This window comes from Chroicocephalus ridibundus, chromosome 8, assembly GCF_963924245.1.
Source record: "Chroicocephalus ridibundus chromosome 8, bChrRid1.1, whole genome shotgun sequence".
Lineage (NCBI taxonomy): Eukaryota > Metazoa > Chordata > Aves > Charadriiformes > Laridae > Chroicocephalus > Chroicocephalus ridibundus.
Window position 1 is genome coordinate 57,123,066 of NC_086291.1, and position 23,291 is coordinate 57,146,356.

The 23,291-nt window shown below is 45.3% G+C and overlaps 1 protein-coding gene across 1 annotated transcript; it reads right to left on the reverse strand.

Annotated features, from left to right (window-relative positions):
• Nucleotides 1-11,700: 11,700 nt before the first annotated feature.
• Nucleotides 11,701-22,819, reverse strand: NPTX2 (neuronal pentraxin 2). Its single transcript, XM_063343893.1, has 5 exons — nt 22,276-22,819; nt 20,539-20,755; nt 16,776-17,020; nt 15,254-15,433; nt 11,701-13,326 (listed from the first exon to the last, which is right to left on the reverse strand). The coding sequence occupies exons 1-5, from the start codon at nt 22,717-22,719 to the stop codon at nt 13,099-13,101; spliced, it is 1,314 nt and encodes a 437-aa protein (XP_063199963.1). The 5' UTR covers nt 22,720-22,819; the 3' UTR covers nt 11,701-13,098.
• Between the last annotated feature and the right edge of the window lie 472 nt (nt 22,820-23,291).

Consider the following 23,291-nt stretch of genomic DNA (forward strand, 5'->3'; position numbering starts at 1 on the left):
TAAATACACACAACAGCACTTTAATACCACTGCCTCTGGAGTAAGGGACAACAACCTTTGGAAATTATGCATTTACCCTAACAAGATACCAGTCTCTGGTCCAATTCCACAGTTAAGGGCGTGCTGAAGTGTTTCCCTGAACAAGGCTGGGGCTACTTACTACGGATGCAAAGTAATCCTTCTATTTCAACTCCCACGAAAGACAAAGTTAACATGTACATCACGAGAGCTTAAAGAAAATGGATAGAAAAGTTCAGAGACGTATTAAAGAGGAATTCAGTGCTAAAACCTGAGCTACTGCAGAATTCTCAACAGAATGTTAATGTCAAGAACTACCGATTTGTAGGGAAACAGTATAGGCTCTATTGACCGGTCCCAGAGATCCAGCCCCTAAATAAAGGGGGGAGGGAGGAATAAAAGACAGAAAGTAAAAGCAAACAGGTATTGATCGGCTGGAGGGGAAGTGCCAGGAGGAAAGCCCACACACACAAATCAGGCAGCTGAAGACTACTGGGATTTCAATTTTAAGATATTTGTACCACTTTGCAGTATCAATTAAAGTCCATGTTACATGAATTAAGAGTGGGAGAAGTGATGGATCTCCAAAAGCAGATGTCTACAGGGAAGTATCAGCAAATGACTGTATGTTCCACGTGGATTCATACCAGGCCTGGCATACTCACCACTGTCATTTATGATATTGAAATAAATATATATTCTACTAGCAGTGAACTTACAGACTACACAAAGGACAGCACAGTAGTAAACAGGGATGGAGAGAGGCCAGTAGAGTAGCCTGGGTGGCTTAATAGATTGGACACTTTCCAACAAAATAGGCTTCAATAGAGCCAAGACACAAAGCTATATGTTGAGGATCAACATTCGCCATGAGAAACCGCATTCTAGAAAGCGGACTGAATAAAGAATTTGGACAACATAAAGAACAAGCAATTTGTTAGGCATTCCCAGTGTCAAAGCCATCTAATGTCATCCCTGAATGTATGAATCCAGGAGCAGCGTCTGGGAGCAGAGATGATATTTGACATCTCTGCAGGGTGCTGGCAATAACCAATTCCTGCTTCAGACCTAAGTAGAAGAAAGAGTCATAATAGCAGAGAAAAAAGCCAAAAAAGTGTTAAGGGCTGCAAGAAATACTCAAAATCGCTCCTAGTTGTTTATGCAACAGGCAGAAGGTGGCCACAGGTGACTTGCAAGGAAGGAAGGTGCCTAAGAGATAAGCAGGGCAAGGACCAATGAGTAAAACCTGAAGCCAGACAAAATCAAATTTGGAAAAAAAACCAAAGTCTCTTAACCCTGAGAGAGTGGACTGGAACACAGTGCAAAGCAATGTGGGCTCAGTGCCTGCTGACATCTTCAGACCACTTTCTAGGGAATCCGTTTTACAGAGCAGATTACAGCCTCAGTAGAGAAATAATGGGGAGCTGCGAGGGTCTACAGAGCTTGTGACTTGCAAGATGTTTCAAGCTGAGAAAGGCAATTTACTTTTCTTCAGTAACTGTTGGGAATAAGGAGTTATGCTCCTGGGTGCCAGTTTTCAGGAGTACATAGTGTGCAATAAGGAACGTAGCCCTTCAAGCCCCGTCCTCTGCCTGTCACGGCTCAAATCCAGCCCACCTGATGCTAGGTACCTTCTGTATCGCCGAGGTTGAGAACATACTCGGAATTGCCAGTCTCGGGAAAATAAAGTCGTTTCCAAATAACAGCTCAAATCTTAAAGGCCTCTTCAGCACAACTCTCTCTTCCACCCGTTCAGGAGAGTTTCTAGGATGACTACATCATTAACTTGGATCCCTCAAGAGGAACTGGTTCTAACACTGACTACCTGTGGGGCACTAAAAGGATGCTTCACCGTGCCCCTGGCCATGGAGCCGTGCCCGGGCCAGGCTGGTGACCTCACCAAGACTGCTGTAGCCGCAACTTTCTTCTAAACCTTTTTTTAACTGAAGTCAAATACTTCTGTTTCTTTTTAATCCTTGTGTAATGACATTTTTTCCCCCCATAGTGCACCCCTCTGCATTATTAATTTCAACACAAGACAGTGTCTGCTATTAAAAATTTCATAATAAATATTATTGCCAAGTGCCGATGAGCAGATGTTAAGCAGCATTTAAAGATTACAGGACCAAGGTAGGTCAAGTTATTTTAGTTCTCTCTAGAATCTAGAAAGCTCTTTTAAGCTGATTTTATGCCGAACCCGATTGCCTGCTTTCATTACTAGAAATTCACCATATCTAATCCCCTTGTTTCATGTAGCAGAGCGTGCTGAGTGACACGCGAGTGTTTCACTTCGTTCAGTTCAATCAACCGGCTGCAGTGGCATTCAATCACCTTTACCAGAGAACGAGCCCTCCCTCGCTATGGCTTCATCGAGAGAATCAATCGGCATGCACGAGGAGGCCAGGGCTGCCACGGTTGTACGGCAACGTTGATTCAGACCTGTAATAATAGGCTGTTTGCATCGGTGACCCAGGATACACGTAAACAGTTTGTGTAAGTCCAAAAATGATGGGCAATAATGCAAACTAATTCAGCTTGAAGCTGAACGGAGCAGTACGCTATCTCAATGCCAGGGGTTTTGGTGGAGCATCTGATTAAAGCTGATAAGAACTTACTTCAGCTTTATGAGCCTGTTTGTCCTGGGAATAGTCAGAGGGCAGAGAGGGGCACCCTCTAAAGGACGACTGAGCTAAGCAGGCAGCGAGCTCACGGGATAAAGCTCCAGAGGATGCCCAAAACACACATCCTTCCTGCTTGGAAGTTAATTTTTGTGACCTGCACCAAAAGTTTTGGTTTCAGGGTGGACTGCACATCCATGTCTCGAGTGTGTCCTGCTCGATGACCTTCCTCCTTCCTGCTGTGAGTCTGCACGTAGCTTCCCCCTGGTTCAAGTTCTTACCGCCCGCTGTGGTTAAAGACTATAATGACACAACGCGCTTAAATGGGGAGGGAAGGAAAAAGCAGAAACAGGTACCACTACCATGGTTTTTGTACCAGGATGAAGCGTTGGGGTAACAAAGTCTGCCAGGAGGCACAACACCTCTGGACAGGCAAATCCAAAGGAGGTCTGGAAACCTCACCCTCTCGCTCTAGTGGAAGCCATCAAAAGTCACAATGAAGTTTCCTTTCTCCCATCCTCCATGTGGTTTAGAGGAAGACAGACATCAAACCCAAATTGTGTGCATTAAAATACGACCTCTGCAACAATTATGACAGCAAAATATAGAGCAAACTAGAGCTTAGTGGCTCTATTCAAGTACTTTTTATCTCTTAAGGGGCTGTTTCAGAAACAGCTGAACTCCGAGGCGTGGGCTTTGATTTCTTTCCCCCATCCTTCCAATTCACAAAATGATTTAAATTCCAGGAGTGCTAAATTGACCTTGCATTCTCCTCTGTTTGCCTGCTATTTAGAGTTTAACAAGCGGTGCTTCCAGCCCTTCGTAGCACATCCAGAACAGAAAGCGATGCAAATGTGAACTGATAGGATCAGAGAGCTTTACCCTACCGTCAATTTCTACATAAATCCAGATGGGGCATCAACAGGAATGCTGCAGACAGGGGATGGCCCAAGGCCAAGATGAAAGCAGCACTAATAAATCTTACTGTGGTCATGTTGTTCGGTTACACTTCCATCCTTTTTGAGGTTTAAAATATTGCAGCAATTCCCATCTGGGGAAGGCCCAGAATGTAATTTCATTCTCTTCTAGTGCTTTCAGCTGACCAGACTGTCAACGGGCAAGTTGCGGTCGGTGAAACCAACGCAGCTTCAGGGAGCCAGGAACATTTCCGTCTTCAGAGACAAACTATGTGTTAGCAAATACAATATACCTTAGCGTAGCTCTTAATTAAATCAACTTGCAGTTGTCACTTAGGCATTGATAATGCAACACATTACAGTGATTTTTCTAGGAAGAAAGCGAGTCTCTAAAAATCCCCGACCAGTCTTGATTTTCTGCTCAGCTGGATTTTCCAAGTCGTATTTGGGATTCACCCACCTCGTTATACGATATCCATGTAGACTGTTCTTAGAGGTGTAATTTAGTTAAACAAAGATTTATGGAGTTTTGTTTTGAATTTATATTTTTCAAAGCCAAAAAGCTTACAGAAATGTTTTAATAATGTCTGCAATGCTGCTCAGGATACAGTCAAATAACAAAGAGCTCACGTAACTAGATTGGTGCCATGCACTGTTATAGCAGCGTTGCTAATGCAAGCGGATGCAGAGGTATCAAAGGGATGCTGAGGAAGCGCCACAGCAATGCTTCAGAACCAGGTAGTGTCTGCCAGCCCTTCAAAACACACAGTTTATACACAATTGTCACCAACAGCCTTTTATGCTCAGAAAGGAAAGGAGAAGGCAGTGCTGCAGGCCAGTTTTCTGGGAGTTTTCCCCCATATCAACAAGCCCTTACTGGAAGTTGAAGAGAAATGGGATGCAACGTGTCTTATAGCGTGAGGACTCCAGTGAGCAGGGGCCCTGCATCCAAAGTCCACTAACGCTGATGGATGGCTCCCAAAGCTTTTGCAGATTCCTGATCAGCCCATCGTACAGTCAGCTCCCTGCCTTTCTCAACTGCAGCATACACCTTCTGCTAGTTCTAGCTGCTTTTTTTAGTAGTGAAGAATCATTTCTCAATACCACTAAAAAAATAAAAAAAGCCGTAGAGTCTTTATTGCTAACGTAGCCCCAGAAGTGGACAAGAACCATTTGCAAGTCTGACATGGGTTTCTACAGCAACCCGTTCTCACCTTGGCATTTCATTCAGACTGCTCTAGAGCACTCCCAGCTGCCTCTGGAAAGTGAAGTGATTGTCTTTCTGGTAATGGAAAGGGATTTGATACACGCCTCCCACAGGACAGGCGGATGAAAATGAGCGTATCTGAAGGCAGTCGATGCAGTCCAGCCTCCCGAAATACAAACCTGACCTCAAGGCAAAGTCTGAGGGGAAAATGGTTCTTTCCTTTTCCGCAATGATCACAACAGACATTATTTCCGACTCCTGCTGCTGAATTCAGAGACAACTCTCCCCTTACCACACACATTGCGATGGTCACAGTTTCCCTCCACTTCTCCCCTCGACTGATTTATGCTGTTTCACCCTCCTCCCTGTCCTCCTTCAAGGGCAAGAAGTCAGCTGTGACGAACAGGGGAAAATAACTACATAAAGAGATCTGCCACTTCTTAGCTCAACGAATGCCATTGAAATTTGCATCCTTCAACTGAAAAACAAGTATATGAATGACCAGCCTTTGAGTTCCAGTACTGAATGGAAAACCGGGACCCAATCCAAGACGTGTTAGTAAGATTCTGCTCTTACTTGTTACAACAAAGGTAGACTATTTTTATTTCTTGTCCCCACCCTCAGCTGCTGGGAACTTGCCACCGAAGGCTGGTACAGGGGGACAGAGAAGGAGGAGACGAAGAAACCCCCAACACAACCCACCCACCAAAGCGGTTACCCCAGGACTTACTAAGCAAGTGCCAAGCGCCATCCAGTTTCCACAGAAACAATCAAGGAAGGAAGCAAAGTTAATATTTTAATTAGAATAATAAATCAACCACCTTCTCTTCCTTTCTGAAATGGCTTGATATAATTCTCATTAACAATATTTTTGCTGTATCAAAAAGGGGCCTGCTCATTTGGCAAGGATATTTATTGTGCTCAGCAAATGCTAGCACATTCCCCCCTTTAACACACATAACCCATCTCTAAAGACTTGTCTTCTCACTGTGTCCTCAAAATTACTGAGTGGAAATTAAAAAAAAAACAATAAAATAAGGACATAACAGACTCCAGTGATTCAGAATAAGCCACTCCAGCTTGTGTTTTTAAAAATAGCTTTAAAGTCACACCAGATTTTTTTGTTTCATTTTTACCAGCAAGCTCAGACTTGTCTCAAACAGTTTCTTGTTCTTCTCCCATTCAAGCCTATGGAAATTTTGCCTTCAGTGTCACCAGAAGAGGAGATTCGGTCATATTCACTTCTCCGGGGGAAAGGAACCAGACAGGCACTAAAGGGCACGGCCTGTGAGTGCCCTGAGCGTCTGTAACGTCACGTCACAGCGGTCCTTCCCCAGACTCTGCCCATGCTGCGGTACAGAACAGATCTCAATTTCTGGGACCTAAACACCACCAGGTGCCTACTGAGCTCGCAGATTTGCTCGGGATCAGGAGATTAAAGTCATGGCTACAGCCCTGCACAGGTCATCCTTGCAGCATCCTGTATCCTCATCACCCTGAAAACCCCAGCCCCGCAACGCGAGCGGCTGACATCGCACCCCCGAGCTGTCAGATGGCACATGAGGTCTAAGAATCGCACACCGTCCCCTTCCTCTCCCCAGGGCTTGCAGGGTTTGGCCCCTGAGTGTTTGCAGAGGGGTCGTGCTGTGGTGATGCGCAGCCAGCCCCCCGGCGCCCGCAGAGCCCTGTGCGATGGGCAGTGGTGCTGCTGGGGAAGCCTCTGCTCCTCAGCAGGATGCTCCGCTCTGTACCTCCTCCTGCTGCTTCTGTGCACAGAGCCCCGACGGCCTTCAGGCAATTCCCGGAACAAATCGGATGGTATCTATTTTCAGCAGGAGCCACTGTCATTGCTTGGACTCACGTCAAGGCAATACTTTTCTTATGTTTTTTCCAAGTCCCAAGCGTAGGGAAAGAAGAAAGACATTATCCTCTATGTAACTTGTTCAAACTGATGTGCCAGGTCTTAAATTAAGAAGCGAGAGCTGCATTCCATCCCAAATACTTTGTTTAAAGCTCTTCCAAGCTGACCTGTGCAGTCAGTGGTGCGTGAGTAACCATAGCAGCATATTTGAACAATGCCAAATACTTGTGAACAGACATACAAAAATTAAAGAGGTGGAACACACAAAGCATGGATCTCAGTAAAAAGCAGAACAGCCACTAGAAAAAGTACGGGAGCTGCTGACGAACACGAGAGTTGGAGTCAGAGCTGCTGCTCACCAAGGCCAAAAGGAGAGTCACGATGGCTGAGCGTGCTAGTGCCGCCTCAGGACTGAGGTGACAGCACAGATACAAGTAAAACTGTGACCAAACCAGCTCTGGAAGCGCCCTGAATTGTCTGGAAGTCTGTGGCTACCACGGTTACCCACAGCGCAGGTTCTGACCCCTTCCTTGCAAAAGCCTTGTAGGCTCTGGTTCCCACTTGACAAGAGCCCCCAACAGGCCACAAGTCCGAAGCACACACTGACAGTTGTTTTCCAGCTACATTAAATTATACTTGTTGCAGAGAGGTATTTACCTACTGCAGTTATCCCTGGAGCTGGAAGTAACTCCAAGACCTTAGAAGCCTTGAAAAAGCTAATTAATGCACTGCCATAAATAATTTGATCTCTTAGGAGGATATGTACTGTCTACACAGTAAGTAGCAGCTTTCTTTAATGGAAAAAAGATGATTTGCCAACGCATATCTCTATTTTATTATATGTGTTTATCAACTGTCTCTAATTTGCCATAAAGAAAGCAGAAAGGGAAAAAAGAGGAGCCTTAGCCTAAAATGCAGCACATCCCTGTGAGCTGCACCGTCCCTGGAAAGCAAATCTGGGTCCGTCCTGTTTTGTCAGACACAAATATCTCCCGCAGGGAGCTCTCACAGGAAATCAAGAGTCGGCGCAGACCACTTCTCCCAGACCCTTCTGCGGTTGCAGAGGGAGAAGGCGGCTGCAGAGGACAACCCCTGCACCAGAGAGGAGCCACCGACGGGGGGGCACCAAGGGCCGCCTCTGCAGAAGCGACAGCAGGAGGGCACAGCAGGCTTCCACCGCAAACCAGCAGCCAACACCAAGTATAAGAAAAGAAAGGAAAGTTAGAAATCACCTGCTTAGCTAGGGCTGTTACCCAGGAGGTCTTGGCACACTCTGTTTAACACATGAGGTTGCCCTTGAACCACGTTTCCTTTTGCCCGGGAGGTCAGACCACAATCGTTTGCTGTGCGGAGAAGCCTGGGTGACCAACTCCGTTGCAGTAGCATGAGGATTTTAAGCTACTCATAAGCTGGTTTAAGTGTTTTGAAAGATATGAAGTAAAAGAGCTTCTAGTACCTCAAAACCCACCTAAACCCTCCTAAGAAATATAGTCATCCAGTTACCTTTCTGAATCCTTACCCTCAATAAGCACTCCAGAACGGCTGGTGGGAACAGCTTGGTGATCTGAAAACCAGGGCAAAACGCTTGCAAATGTCTTTTAGCGCAGAAGAAAAGCATACACCGTGCCACGGGCGCTCAAGCCCGCCCTTTGCGAGCAAGATCCGCTCCCCGCCATCAGCACAAGCTCACGGCGGCAAGGGGAGAAGTGGGTACTACAAGACGACCGCTCCACATCCTTCGCACGGTGGGGGCACCCGGGGACAGCCCCGCCAGGAGCCGGGCTGCTCGGAGCCACCTCAGGTGAAACGCCAAAGCGCCTTTAATAAATAAAACAATTTCTCTCAAGTGGCATCAAGCCATCAGGGAGCTTCTGTATTTGAAGCTTTGTGAAAACATCAGGCCAGCCCTCCTGCGGAGAAAGAAACGACCTTTGTGCTCCTTGCGTAAATTTATACTTTTCTAAGTGCAGCCTTTTACAAACAGCTATAGCCAGGGGTGCAATTAATTCAATTCTTTCCAGAAGATTTTTAGCTCCATAGAACTCATGTATTATTTAAGCCTTATGGCTAAACCATGAACATTATCAAGGTCCAGCTTTTTCTTTGTGCACGCACACACAGAAAAAAGAACAAAAAAGTTTTGGTGAAACATCTCTGGAAAAATCCTGCGACGCCTTCAAAACCCCCAGATTCCCTGGCTACCAACAGAGACCTTTCACTTCTGCAGTGAGTCTGATGGTACCAGACTCTCCATCAGCAGCTCCCCGTTCCAGCAGCAAGGGAGCATCACCCGTGGCGACGCCTCAGCCAGGTTGTTTTCTCCCGTTCCCGGGCTCCTCGCGAGATTCAGGTCCCCCCAAGGACGACACAGTAGAAGGCGGCTGATCTTCCCTCCCAACCCGGGTAACTGAAACCAGCTGGATGAAGAATCCTTATACATAGAGACAGGTGCCATCAGCAAACATGAAATACATCTACTCTGTAGTTATATAAACACTTTTTTTAGAACAGTTACCCCGATCGAGACCGCACCAGCTCAAACACCCGACACAAGCACCAGCTCTGCTGCTGGCCCGCATTTCGCCCCCAGGAGAGGCCACAGGGACACCGGCTCCCTGGGGCAAAACAGAACCCGCGCTCCAACACCGGGGAAGCATGTCTGAAAATGAGGGCAGAGCTTTACTGGCAAGGATTTCTGTGGTCTTCCTCGCAATTTTGAGACCTAAACCAACAGCTTAATGAGGCAGCGCTGCCTGGCAGAAGGTCACTGCAGGAGGGGGTTGGTCTCCCACCCAGAGAGGATCCCAAGGGCTCCTCCACCCCTCAGCAACCTTCGGCTCCAGTCAGACAGTGAGCGCGGAGCTGAAGCCTTCAAGCAAATACCAAATTATGAGATGATGTTATATTTTCTATCTATTATATTATATTTTCATTACATTTTCTAATGGCCAGCCACTTAGTCAAAAAACTTGTCTTTGAAGAAATATAACCTGGATTTAAACATACCAAACGCCAGATCCTTTGCTGCTCAACAGCCACCAAACGCATCGCGTGTGTACAGAGAAGAGTGCAACAAAGGGAGTGACCAGGATTCACCCCAAGAAGCCACCCCGAGAGCCAGCCCGTTCACTGCTCCCAGGTGGGCGACTCGTCAGGAGCCCTGATACTGCTTTCAGGAGTCCGAGCTCTCTCTGTTCTGAAACAGCAGCAGATTTTCCAGAAATCTGCATTACTGCATGTTCCAAGTGCTGTAGCTGTCAGTCAGCTTTCCACAAGTTATTACTTCTGTGTATTCAGAGCAGTTTGGGAGCTGAAGGTTGGCTTGTCACTTCCACGCTCCATAAACACTATAGATGCTGGAATATGGTAATATTTACTCCTGTTTTGCCATCTGCTTATATATGCACATAAAACATGTGACTCCCAGAACGGGGAGCAGCAGAATAACAGCCGTAGCTTTTCATCGCAAGATAAAGGTACAAAAATCAATACATGTCTTTTCTTTTTAATGAAAAAGGTGCTATTGCACAAAAGAAAGAATACCTATAGTAAAAAAAAACAAACACTTTTCAAGAGAATGTATACTCCTTAGCATTGGCTTTTACTAAAGAGTCAGTGCCTAAAAACAAACCAAATGCAAACCCTCCCCCAAATCCCCACCATCTTGGTTGTGTAACCAGCAAAAACCAACCCCAAAACCAGGGACCAAGTTGTTCATCTCTAGAAGAAAGACCCAGCTCTAGGTCAGGTTCGACAGGATGAATGTCCCCAAACACCCTCTCACCCTGACATACCTTAGAAAAACCCCACTTCCAGCCTGGATTTCCACACTGAGGAGAAGCTTGGCTCCTGCCAGGCCGGCACAGGGGGAGGACGCCCAGAGCCAGCCCCCAGGTGAACCCACTGAGCTCCACACACACTATCACCCCCCAGCAGGGGGCTTGGCACAGGTGCACATTGTTCAATCAGAGCCAAAGGCAGCTCACCTCAGGGCTGTGCTTAAATAACCCTCTAAATAACAACCAACGCAGCCAATTGCAGTGTAGAGTCCCTCTGCTTCCCTCAACCTCCAGGTGAAACCAAGCACTCAATTAGTGTTTGAAACGACAGACCACGGCCGCCCCTAGGCTCCTCGCCGTACAGGAAAGTGTCCAAGCCAATGTCACCATTGCCCCTTTCAAGCACAGGGTCAAATCTGTAAAAGCTATTTCCTGAAAGGGCAGAACCCACCACAGGTCGCTCCAGAATTCAGTTTATTTTGAAAAGAGCTGATAAAGAAAGGTGGATTGACTGGAGGGCTGATGCCTCTGCTGGTCTCCAGCCCATGTGAGATGAGAATTCTGCATTCTCCCTGACCTTAGGAGACACAATCTTTGGATATCAAGGGCTTTTTAGTTGTGGTTTTCTTAGGGCAGGGAAAGTACTGTTGTGGGGTCGTGTGTCTGCTTTAAGGCCAATGAGAAGGGGAACGCTTGAAATTGAGTTGTGTAATGTTTCATGGAAACCTCAAACTCTCCCTGGCCAGAGACAGATGGCAGAGCTGGACAAAGATTTCTGCCCCCGCTGGTTCTTCTCTTACAGACAGCACCCTCAACGTGTTAGTTACCAAGCGGAGCATTTGGTTACTGTCAGACCCCACGGACACTGCACTTGACAGCTCGCAGACATGGTGTGCCAGGCTATCCCATTGCAACGAGTCACCTCACTGTTGCGCGGTTCTGTTCACAGTGGTTACCTACAACCAGTACTTCCACCCAGAAGAGCTCATACTTTCAGTTTCCCATGGCTGTAAAAATAAGTACAAAGACGTGTTACTGCTGCACTCCAGGCCCCGTGCACACCAGTGCCCATCGCAGCAGCAGGAGGCAGGTCTTGGGGGGAGCCTCACCCGCTCCCCAGATAAGGTCACACACACCTCAGCCCCTTCGGGTTGGAGACTGTGACTTAAGACGCTTAGGGAATAGAGACAACTTCTTACAGGTCTGCACTTCTGTCAGTCTAGAGAGACAGTTGTGTGCTTGGAACAGCTATGAAAGAGAACATCTGGTGTCTTGTGTGACTATAAAGGAATTAAAAGACTCATTTTACAGTGCATTTTAATTAAAAGTTCATTATAAGAATTTTCTTTTAAGAACAGCATACTACATATTAATGGAAATATGCAACTTTACCCTACAAATGGGACTGTCACCATATTATTCTTACAGTTCAAACATATGAAAAATAAAATATGATATTTAGCTTTATAAATTCCCCCTCCCCCCCTTAAATCCTTTTTCTTTTAAATAACAAAAGTACAACTCTTTCCCAGTACAGTGCATTTGCTATCTGCGAGCCACGAACCAAGAAGTCACATCAATGTCAAGGAAACAGCAACATTGTTTGCAAAATATTGAGAGAAAATGATAAAAAAAATATAGTAGTCAGCCCAGTGCTTACAGAAGAGACAGTCAACAAGAACTGAAAAAACAGCACATTTTCATCTTACATAGGACCATTATAGTAACATAGAAAACAGTGCAGAAGACTTATGCTGGAAAAATATATAGCGATTCTCAGCAAGCAGAAACTGACCTTTGGCACTTGCTCATAAAAAGGCCTTTCAAAGCAAAACAAAATGGAAATTCACTTAATCACAGCTTGTATATTTTCAAAAATAAAGACATTGACTAAAGCAAGAGAAACAATAGAGAAAAGTTTACAAGCCGGGTCACTAGGAATTCAGTACATTCAGCCTACAGAAAATACAAATACAGTCTCTGACCCACCTACGCTGGGATCCTGGCTGGCGAAAGCCAGGCTCTGGGACAGAACCTCACCTGAAGCATCTATTTCAATGGAGCCGTGCTGCTTACACAGCCCTCTCTTCTAACTGAGCTAGAATACGTCTCAGACACATCGCCTCCTTATCATAAAATAAGGGTTTCTAGTCTGCAAATTAAAAAGCAAGACCCTTGCACTCAAACAGTGGCTGTTCGGCTCTGCCCATAGTTGCACCATAACCACTGTAGTGTAAGGATTCATGTCTTTAAAAAGGGCTAAAAAAGAATGGCTTTGATTCAGTGGGGAGACAATAGACTGGAAGGAAGGATTCACATTCAGCCTGCTGATCTTAGCACTTTGCCAGCGCTGCAGATTGTCAAAAGGAGTACTATGGATAACATGGATGGCTGTTCCCCTCCCTGCCAGAAGAACTGACACCCTATGCTTGGCCCTAACCGAAAGGCTGCTGCTGGCCAAAGCAGATTTGGGATCAGGCCATAAGAAAGCAAGGGCTGCTCTAGCCAAAAGTCCTTCTTTCAGTGTCAGGCCCAACGCCCCAGACTAGAAGCTATCTTTGCGCTGAGGCAGTTTACTCAATTTCTTTATTCTTTTGAGGAGTTAAGATTGGGGAAGGGCAGAAAGAAAAACAAGTGCTTTAGATTGCACAGAAGATTGTCCTACTAAAGGGGGCACTTGAATGGGAAACAATTGCAGCTATAAATCTAGCAGACGCTCTTCGCATGTCTCCACAGGCCATTTCGTAGCACCTCCAAACACATCAACGTTGTTATCGACCCAGGGTATGATGTTGCCAGGCATGTTGGTAGAGCAATTAGCAATATTCGTGATGTCTTCAGCTTTTAAGACCCTGTCCCATATATTGAACTGGCTCATCTCCCCAACGAAGGCTTGAGTTGCATCAAATCTTCCTCCGACTGTGTCCTTTAGGCACACAAGAGTTAGGATTAAATGAGAAGGTTAGTCAGCATTGTCTTCTGCAAACTTGAAGACCCTCCCCCCCAGACACGCTGCTAGAAGGAGATGCAGAGCCAGGTCACACAGACCAGCAACCTCAAGTTTCCAGAAGGGCTACTTTGACTGAGGTGGAACAGTTAAAAGCTCCAATCTGAAGTGTGTCAAAACAATTCGAAACAACAAGTAGCAACTGTACAGCATCACACAAAGGCTGTGCAGAACTAACCCTGCCCCCAAGCAGTAGAACAGGAAGGCAGCTTTAAATATTGAGGTTAATTCAGGAGGCATTTTGCAAGCCTGGCACAGGACAACCTCAGAAAGAACTGCAAAGATGTGTGAGACTACTCCCAAAGCTTTATGGCTATAGATTAAACTGCAACTGCAGCCCTCGTCAGCAGGGCCATAGATGTGACCTTGGGATCTAAAGGCACAGGCGGCTTCTGGTTCTATCAAATGACTACATCGAACTGCTACTGCATAAGCCTAGAAGTGTTTGCTCACTCCATCCACTACTCAAGGACAGAAATCACACGTTTTGTGGAATCACGCTAACATGAAACTGATGGCATAGGATAGACCAAAGCATAGTACAGGCAAACAGCACGAGAGAGTTACAGAAAAGCTGCCGGCCACTTGATACTGAGCTGGAGTATCTGCTCTGCAGAGTGCATTAGGATTCTGAATTTACCATTCTGTCATGGATAAGTATCTATTAAAATCAATATCAGGACAAAACTATTTTTTCATTGCCCCACTTTGAACCTGGGAATCCTGGAGAAAGGCTATTTCCTGCTACTCATTACTTTTTTTTTGTATATGTATAATCATACAAAGAACAGGCAGAGAAAAAAACCATGAAGGTAAGAGTGACACGATTCACAGGCAACAGCTTAGCAAGATGTTAACTGGAAGAGTGAGATTCAAAATATTCAAAAAGGACTTGTCCTTCACCTCATGAATGCTTTTTGTTGGCAGTACTAATATTCAAACTCTATTAGCATTTGCATTAATAAAGTTATTTACCTACATTTTTAATGAGAAACCAAACATCTGATTTGGAGTTCCTCCCTTTGACTTCAGGCTCTTTTTTAAAGTAGACATCGAATTCCAAAGGAGTGACAGACTCCACTACTCTAAAAACGTGTTACATACCTGAAAAGCTGTAGAATTCAGTCTGGAGGGAGTTTGGCAGAGCAAGCCAAATTACAAAAGATTCTGATATACCCACATGCACTCCAGTGCACATAGGTGTTGATCCCCCTCACGCCCATACGCACGCTTTCCTTCATCTATTCTGGGGCTCAAGGACTAACATTCTTCCTATTCTTGGGATAAAGAGGACAGGAAGGGGAAAACCCAATAAACTGCCATGGGGGACAGTCAACTTGGCTTCAATTAAAAAAAAAAAAGTTAAATCAAAGCAATTTTACCTGGTCTACTTTCAACAAGCTCCTTTTTGACTGCTCATACAACGGATACACCAATTCTGTCCTTTTCTGTAACTTCACTGGCCACATTGCTAGTTACCAGCAATCTGCCTCAAAGGATTTAATTTAAGGCATTATTCAGGTCACTGATGAAGCTGCACACTGTAGCATTAAGAGTGGGAATAGGAATAACTGCAACATTAATATTCTGAATATTTAAGAAGTGAAACAAAATACACCAGTGCGTGATTGCATTACATAGTTCTTGCTTTGTTTTAATCTTTCTGATACTGTGTATACAACAGGACAAGTGTTTGCCAAAGAAATTTCTCACGGCTGCTGTTTGCTTGGGGAGTTTGCGGTTTTTTTGTTTGGTTTTATTTTGTTTGGTTTTATTTTGTTTGTTTGAGGTTTTTTTGTTTTGTTTTGTTTTTTCCAAACCCTGGAACACGCTGACATTCACTGACCTGTTCCTGACCCAGGATCAAGACTCCTCCAGGTTTAATCGGGTGCCAAGGAGCAAGATTCTCCCCAGTGCCAAGCTTCTCTCCATCCTGAAAAGCCTCCCACATTCCATCTCTGGTTGTCCACGTTATACAGATATGATGCCATTTTCCATCACTAATGAAGAGAGGGAGCTGGGCAACCTACGAAGACCACAGAATAATGCATGTTGCAAACCAAGTGTCAAGCACAACATTTGAAAAGGGACAGTATTTACTCTGTCCTCAGAAGCAAAAACTTCAGAGGCAGAAGTCACTCCGCATCTTTCTACTTTGTCCCAGCTGTCCCATGCTCAAGAATACAGCCATGCTTTTATTCTAGATGTGAGCTTTTGTTTCATCTAGAATCAAACGACCCAAGTACCAGAGTCTAAGCTGCTATCACTCCACTGATCCTGCGCATTAATCTGTGGCATTTGTTGCTTGAATCTCAGTGCTTAGTCCTAAATTTCCAACCGCTGCTCACGTTAAGTTCCTCTTAAAATCTGGGGTTGCTCATTTGCAGTAACAACTCTGACAAACAGATCTGCCTGCTTCCAGTAAAACTTGTGGGAACTGTTATGAAGGGCTCCGAATAAGGAGGAATGAATTTGATCTGGAAACTTACTCAAGTCAACATTAAGACAGAAATGCAGCCGGCTATGGAGCAGCTGTGATGTGGGAGAAAGAAAAGCCCCACAGAACATTAATAGTCCTGACATAACATTGAAGAGAAAAAGTTACTGCTGAGGATAAGCAGACTCAAGCTTCCTTCTCTTCTACGAACCATTAAAAATAATCAGCTTTTCACTTTTATTGATTTGTGAGGGTGATAGGACTGTCAGAAGTCCTAAACTAGCCACACAACTGAACCACGCGAGTTGTGTTGTAGATCTGTAAACACCTGATCCCTCAGAGAGCAGCAAGTTACTAGGAAACCTAATCGAAGGTGGGAGAAAGGAAGTATTTATAACCTGGTTTAACCCCAAATTCCAAGAGGTCTTGTTTTCCTCAAGCCTCATTCTGAAGCTTGTCCAAAACCATCAATGGCATGAAGCAGTGCAAGACAGTTTTTGCTTTTGTATCTGAAGTCTGAAAAAAGTGTATTTAAACTGATGTTCAGTCATTATGCATAACAAAGCCAGCTACAATTACATGCTCTCTGTCTGCTGCAAAATTCATTTTAACATATCGTAACTTCTAGGATTAGAAAGACAGAAATACTGCAACTGGCTTAAATCTCATAGGTTTTGCAATAGTGTGGCTTCAAATATTGCTTCTGTTTCATAAAATACTTGTCTCAACACACAAGTACCATTTGACTTTGTTTCCAGTACTTTTATGAACTTGCAACAAAGAAATGGACAACAACAGGCAAATAGATACTACGGTCTGAAAGGCCCAGAGCTGGCTTCTCTCAGAGAACGTGAAAGAGTTACTAGACAGGTACCAAGGGTTCAAGACTTAACTTGATTAAGTAGAAAATAAAGACTTAGTCGATTCTCACCTTGTCATTAATTAGCAGTTCAATTGGATTATTCCCCCATTCTATGAGGACAATTTCATTAGCCTGCCCAGGAACAGCGTACGAGAATGGAGTGCCGATTCCAGGAGAAGCACTCGATCTCAACCACAAGCACACAGTAAAAGCATACAGCTCTGGCAGAGTCTTCTTGATCTTCCCATATAAGTAGTTTGTGCGAAGAGGAAGGGAGACTTTGAATTCATCGGGTGACTTAAACGCACTATTGCCTAGAATTACATTGAGGAAGAAAACATTAAACAAAACAATGTATTTGTAATTCAGGTTAAGAAATAATATAACTGATAGTGAGAATCTTTGGAATTTTAATCACTTTAGAGACGTACACAAAAAACATATATCAAAGTAGCATTACTGAATGTTGATTTTGCAGCACAGAAAAATACAACTAGATTTTATACACATAATGATAATTACTTCGTTTATTTCTCTTCCTCACTTAGAGCAAAAGAATAGACAGCACACAACTAATGAGAAGCTGTTAAATATTTTCCTTCTTCATTGCTTCGTTCATGGATTGCTTAGTTCATGGCTGGAGGCATGCCTATTTCAAATAATTCAAAGTGTTTTAAAATATATTTACTGTTACTAAACATGGATTCTCTGGTATTCTCATGATTAAAGCATCACAGTGCTTCAAATCATAGCATCATCAAAACCAGTTTTTCTTTTCCTACTACTGCTACATAGGGAGCTAGCAGCAGCATTCCCATTTTACAGAGAGCAGGCTGAGAAACAGCTTGATGCTCTCATTTTGGGTGGCCAATCTGAAATAAGTAAAAGCTAACGTATTCCAGAAAGCAGAGTCAAATTCAGTAGAACTGATTTCTGTCCCATAGACAAATCTGGAGGAGTTCTGAACAAAAACATAACGCTGAAGTTCAAAGTGTCCTGAAGAAAAATGCAACATAAAGTTATGAACGATGAAAACATTAGACCTTTTTTTAATATAAAAGCAGAAATTATTATTTAGCTTTTTCTAAAAGATATGATAAAAACCAGTGAGATATTCCAGAGATGTTTATGAAATTGAGAAGTCTCAAAACCAAAACTTTCTGAAGTTGCAATACTCTGTATTATACAGTTTGTGTGTAATTTTGATGTTTGTGTGTAATTCTGATGTGGTTGCTTACAAGTAATTTTCTAGAATTAGATATTAAGAGAGGAATCTCGTGCCACAAGATTAAAGCCCACAGTTCTGTAGTAGAGTGTCACCCTCAACCTTTTAGCAACCTGTTCTTTTGAGTCCCACTTGCTTCCTTTACTCACATTCCCAAAACAAATTCAATCCCCTTGCCAAACTTCATGCTCCAATGCAAATGAAGAGCTGTTGTCACAAAAGGTTGCCACAATTCTCATATGTAATTTTTAAGCCATTCGCATTCTCTCACTTCCCATTCTGAGAAGCAACTGGTGTTTTGACTGCATTTTTCACAGAACAGGGGGTGGAAGAAGAAAAAGCTTGTCTGATGCTTGCATCTGTCTTGAGGAACTTACAGACCAAAAATTGAAATATTCCAAATTCTAGGCAAAAACCACCCCAGGGTGTTAGGGCTAATCTTGAGCCACCTCCACTAGGCTGGTACAAACAACGTCATGTATAAAAAAAGAAACATACTCCATTAAGAGCATTAGTCACTCTGTGAAAGAACTTAAGGAAGCAATAATGGGTTGGAAAAGAACAAACAATATTCATCTTTTTTATATTTTTCAGTTTGTTCTCATGACTTTAAAACATCCACAATTCCAAATGATAACAAGACCCTCCTGTTACAGGCAACGGGCACATGCACAGGATAAGACAATCCTTTTCCTAAAGAATCTGAATTATTTTTTAATAAGATGGGCAAGACATATTGTTATTCCCTTTTAGAGATGAAGAAAATACATTTAGATGTAGCAAGTTCATGTCTCCAGCAGAGCCAAGAGCCACACTTAAGTCCAGGCACTAAGAGTTGCAGGATCATTCCCCCACCCAGTCCTGCTTTTTAATGCATCACCTACTGCTGTCAATGGAGACAAGCAGTAAAGGAATTACCAGAAGACTTTGGGAATCAGAACAGTTGTACAAACTTCCAACTCTTCTGCACCACTGGTAACTAAGGCAGCTGTCACAACTACAGATAAAAAAACCCGAAGTTGTAAGGTTAGGTTTTTCCTCCATTTATTTAGTCTGAGTACAATGAGGAGCTTATGACACTCCAGTTAGTTGTCAGGAAGAGATGCTAAACAATATGGCAGTTAAAATAAGAACATAATAGAAATACTATTTTCAAAAGAGGCAGGCAGTATTTGAAGGCATCTGACACTTAATCTACAAAATCATTCTTACCCTCACTTTGATTTGACAGAGGAACCAGAGGCACAGAACAGCTAAGCTGTGCTGTAATAGACAGCAAGCCACAACTAAAAGCAAGCCTGTGTCTCGGTTCCTGGCCCAAATTCTTCACTTCCCTGGAGACTTAAGACAGCCCTCTCTCCCCACACAAAAAACAAAGGTGGGAACAGGCTATTTTTAACCTAACTAAATTACGCATTCTTGTTCTCCCACCACTCTCTTTCTGATGACTTGCTGTTATGAGTCACATCTTTCAGAGACAAGGACTAGCAATACTTGCCACATAAGACATTAGCAGGCCACTAGTTCTCCTGAACTTTAGCTCCAGTTTAGGCTTTATCTTGGCTCTCAGGAGATACTAATGGCAGAGCCAGTACAAGATCTCCTCTTCCTCCTTCCCTTTTCCCCTCCTTCACACTTTTTAAATGAAAAAAAAAAAAAAAAAGATACAGTATCACACAAATGGATCCATTAGACTGCATTTTAAAATTCATGAGATATGTATGTTTGCACCATTTTGAAAGCGTGTCCATTAAGCTGCTTTTAAGCAGAGAGCCTACTCACCTCGGAAAATCATTTAAAGATTGGGCAGTGATATTTACTGGTACGCTAGTCCTACACAGTCCGCTCTGTCGGTGTATATAGTCAATACAGAAAGACAGTTCTGGTCTTTAGGTCATTTCCATAGGAATTTGTAATTCAAATAAACAGACTCTACTCAAGCATAGAGATCTCAGTAATAATTAATCTAAGTATCTGAATAAGTGACATGGATTAAGAGAGTGTCCCCCAGTGGCACCACGTGTAATCTACTGTAAACTCTGAAGACTACACACTTGGGATAGGAAACAACTCAGGTACCCGCAGTTACCCAAAGTCATAACCAGCAACAAAAGGAACGACCACCAGCAATACTTCCAAAGCAGTAGCAAATGGTTCTGGCATAAAATGCCATTCCTTACATCAAAGGCAGTTATGCTAATTAAATTTAGCCCATATCATTTTCAGTTCAAATAACGACAGACAGCCCTACTCAGATGTGTACTTGACATTATCTAAGTATTTACCTGACACCAATGTCATACTTCTTCCTGTTTCCACTTGCCTCCTTATACATCTTGCCATCCCACAAACACTAAGAGTTTCATGCTAACCACCCACGTATGCCAAATTAAGAGAGAGGAAGCCAAAGCCATGCAGAGGCCTGTCAAGCAGGAAGCCTGTGACAAAAGCAAAAAGGGAATCCAAGTATTTGCACTGTCACCTACTATTTAGTCCAGCATCTTAACTGTCTTTTCCTCAAGGACCACATTTAGACTACTGCACCAGAAGGAGGGAGTAAACAAAATTAATCAGCATGAGGAAGTGTTTAGACTCTGTGCATATTACCTTTTTCTAACTCAGACACTCTTTCTAGCAATGCATTCAAGGCTGTCTCTGTCTTCTGCCGATGGGCTGACGTCTCGTTATGAAGCAAAGACTTTTCATCCTCAAGCTCAGCCACTTTGCTTAGGAGTTGGCGTTCCAGGTCTCCAAGCCTCCGTTGAAGCATCTCTCGAAGGTCATTAGGCAGTGCTGCATATGACACATTGGCTCGGAGCTGGTGCTTTAGGGAAAACAAGAAAAAAAAAAAAAACAATAAAAAAAAAAGATTGTGATTTCTAAAACAGAAACTGGGAAGTGCGGATATGCTCCTGATTCAAAGGGAAGAAAGCAAGATCACCGAGTTCTCCAGCAAGTACAAAAGAGGCATTGCTTTTTAGCACTTGTCATGTTCAGTGCTTTTATCAGCGCTGTAGCTAAGCAGGTCCTGAAACAAAAGGGCACTTTTGTTAGAGGCTTCCAATGTTTCATATGAAGGAGTCTTCATACATTTAAGTTCAGTAAAATCAATACAGGGAGCCAGGTCTGATGCACTTCCATTAGTATGGGTACATGTGGCACATTAGTCAATTTTTGCTTTACTTACTGCTAGTGTCATTGCCAACCTAAGTAAATAGAAAAACTGTTACTTCTTTTTAAAGAAAAAAATAAGCTACTTCAAAAGCAAATTTACCAAGTGAAAGTTTCCTCAGTTCTGATTTGCAGAGTAAGGAAATCTGATGTTCTTTAGATCAACTGTAAGTATTAGCCAGGGAAAGTACCTATTTCAGCTGAAAAAAAAAAAAAAAAAAAAGAAACCCACACTCTCTGAAATAACACTGGTATCTTCAAGGGTACAAAGAAACCAATAGTTCCACCTACTGTATTATTCTAGTGGCATTTCTCTCCTACAGCCCTAGAAGAAATGCCTCAAAAAGCCAGCAACAGTAATAAAAGGATGTTACACTACCAGATCATTCAAAATTGGTTTTGAAAAGCAGTCCAGAGTGTTTAGACCTCACAGAATAACCTTTAGGCAGTTACGTGCCATCCTCACATCACCACTGACTGTTTGGAGGACAGGCATGTAGCTCTCAGGCTGTGGAACACAAAACAACATCCAGCACGATTCCTGTGGGAATACTCTCCATGCAGTATTTCCACGAGCACCACTCCACCACAAGTGCTGTCCAAAGGCTCACAGAAATCGCTTATTGGTGGGCTTGGACCAAATCCCCTTTCTATTCACAGGCATACAGAATCGGGTTCTTTTCATTCTATGTCAGCTCTAAATACATCATCTTATCTTCACAATCTGCCTGACACAATCTCCTCATTACCACTGGTCTGTTCAGCACCATATGCCAAGCTCTTACTGCCCAAGACGTCAGCTTTATACCTCAAACCCCATGAAGTCACATTCCCAGAAAGAGAGATTTAGGCATATTAATACAGAAACTAAGCTGGTGACAAGCAGGAAAACCATAATCTCCCCCCTGCCCCTGCTGTGGGAGAACACATTCACAGAAGAGCCTTTCAGGTTTTTTACCAATAAAGTGAGCAGATAAACGCTCAGGAAAACAAGACAAGGCAACCAAGCAACTCACTCCCAGGGCCAGGGCTCGGCCAGTCTGGATTTATCTCCACGAAGGAAGAGTAAGCGCACTGGCCATGCCCACCCCATGGCCCAAAGCCCCCGTTGCAGCTCCAGGCGCTCCGAGTCCCCGCAGGGAGCACAGGGAGGCTGCCCACCCCCAGCCCTACCTCCAGGCTCTCCAGACGGTCCTTCAGGGTCTGCATGGTGCGGCTCAGCTGGTCGATGACCTGCGCCGGGTCCCGCGGCAGGTCGCCCATAGTGTCCTTGCCCTTGCCCAGCTCCTTCTTCCACGTCCCCGGGGCGGACTTGCCGTCGGCGCCCTCACAGCGGCTCAGCTTGCCGGTGAGCTCCCGGATGGCCTCCCGCTGGCTCCCGATCGTCTCCTTCTGCTGCAGGACGGTCTCCCGCAGCTGCAGCACCGTGGCTCTCAGCTCCTCCTCGGGGGGCAGCGCACCGCCCTGCATGGGCACCGGGCAGCCCGCGCCGGCGGCCTCCAGCGGCAGCGAGGTGCACACGAAGCGGCTCCCCGGCGGGCTCTCCTGCTCTGCCGACGACGACCCCCGGCCGCCCGCGGCGACGGCCAGCAGGAGCCCGGCGACCACAGGCAGCATCCCGGCCGGTGAGCGGGGCGACGGCTGGGAGGGAGCGCCGGACGGGACCCGCCTCACGCCCCTGCCCCGCGCCTCACACCACTCCCGCCTTCGCCGCCGGCCCCCGGCTTTTATAGGCAGGGCGGGCGCGTGCGGGGGGGCCGGCTGGCGCCGCGCGCGCTGGTTGGCTGCAGCCGGCGCTGACGCCGCACCGCGCCCCGGGCGAGGCCGCCCCGCTCCCCTCAGCGCCGGGCGGGCGCCGGGCTCCGCCGCCGCTCGAAGCGGCCTCGGCCGGAGTCGGGCCGGGGGCTCCGCGCGGTGTCCCGCCGGGTCCGGGAGCCGCCCCGGGCAGCCGGTGCCTCGGGCCCAGGGTCCCCGTCGGACACGCTGCGCCTCAGTCTGCCCTTGCCGTCCCCCGCCGCCGCTCCGGGACCCGCCGCCTGGCGCCCTCCGGCCCGTCGGTGCCCGTCTCCTGCGGGGGGTCCAGCCCGGGGACAGCACCCGGCGGGGCCCGGCCGGGGTCGCCGCGTCCCGACGCCAGGCTCCGGACACCGGCACCGCCGGGCAGCCGCCCCGCCCGGCAGATAACGCCG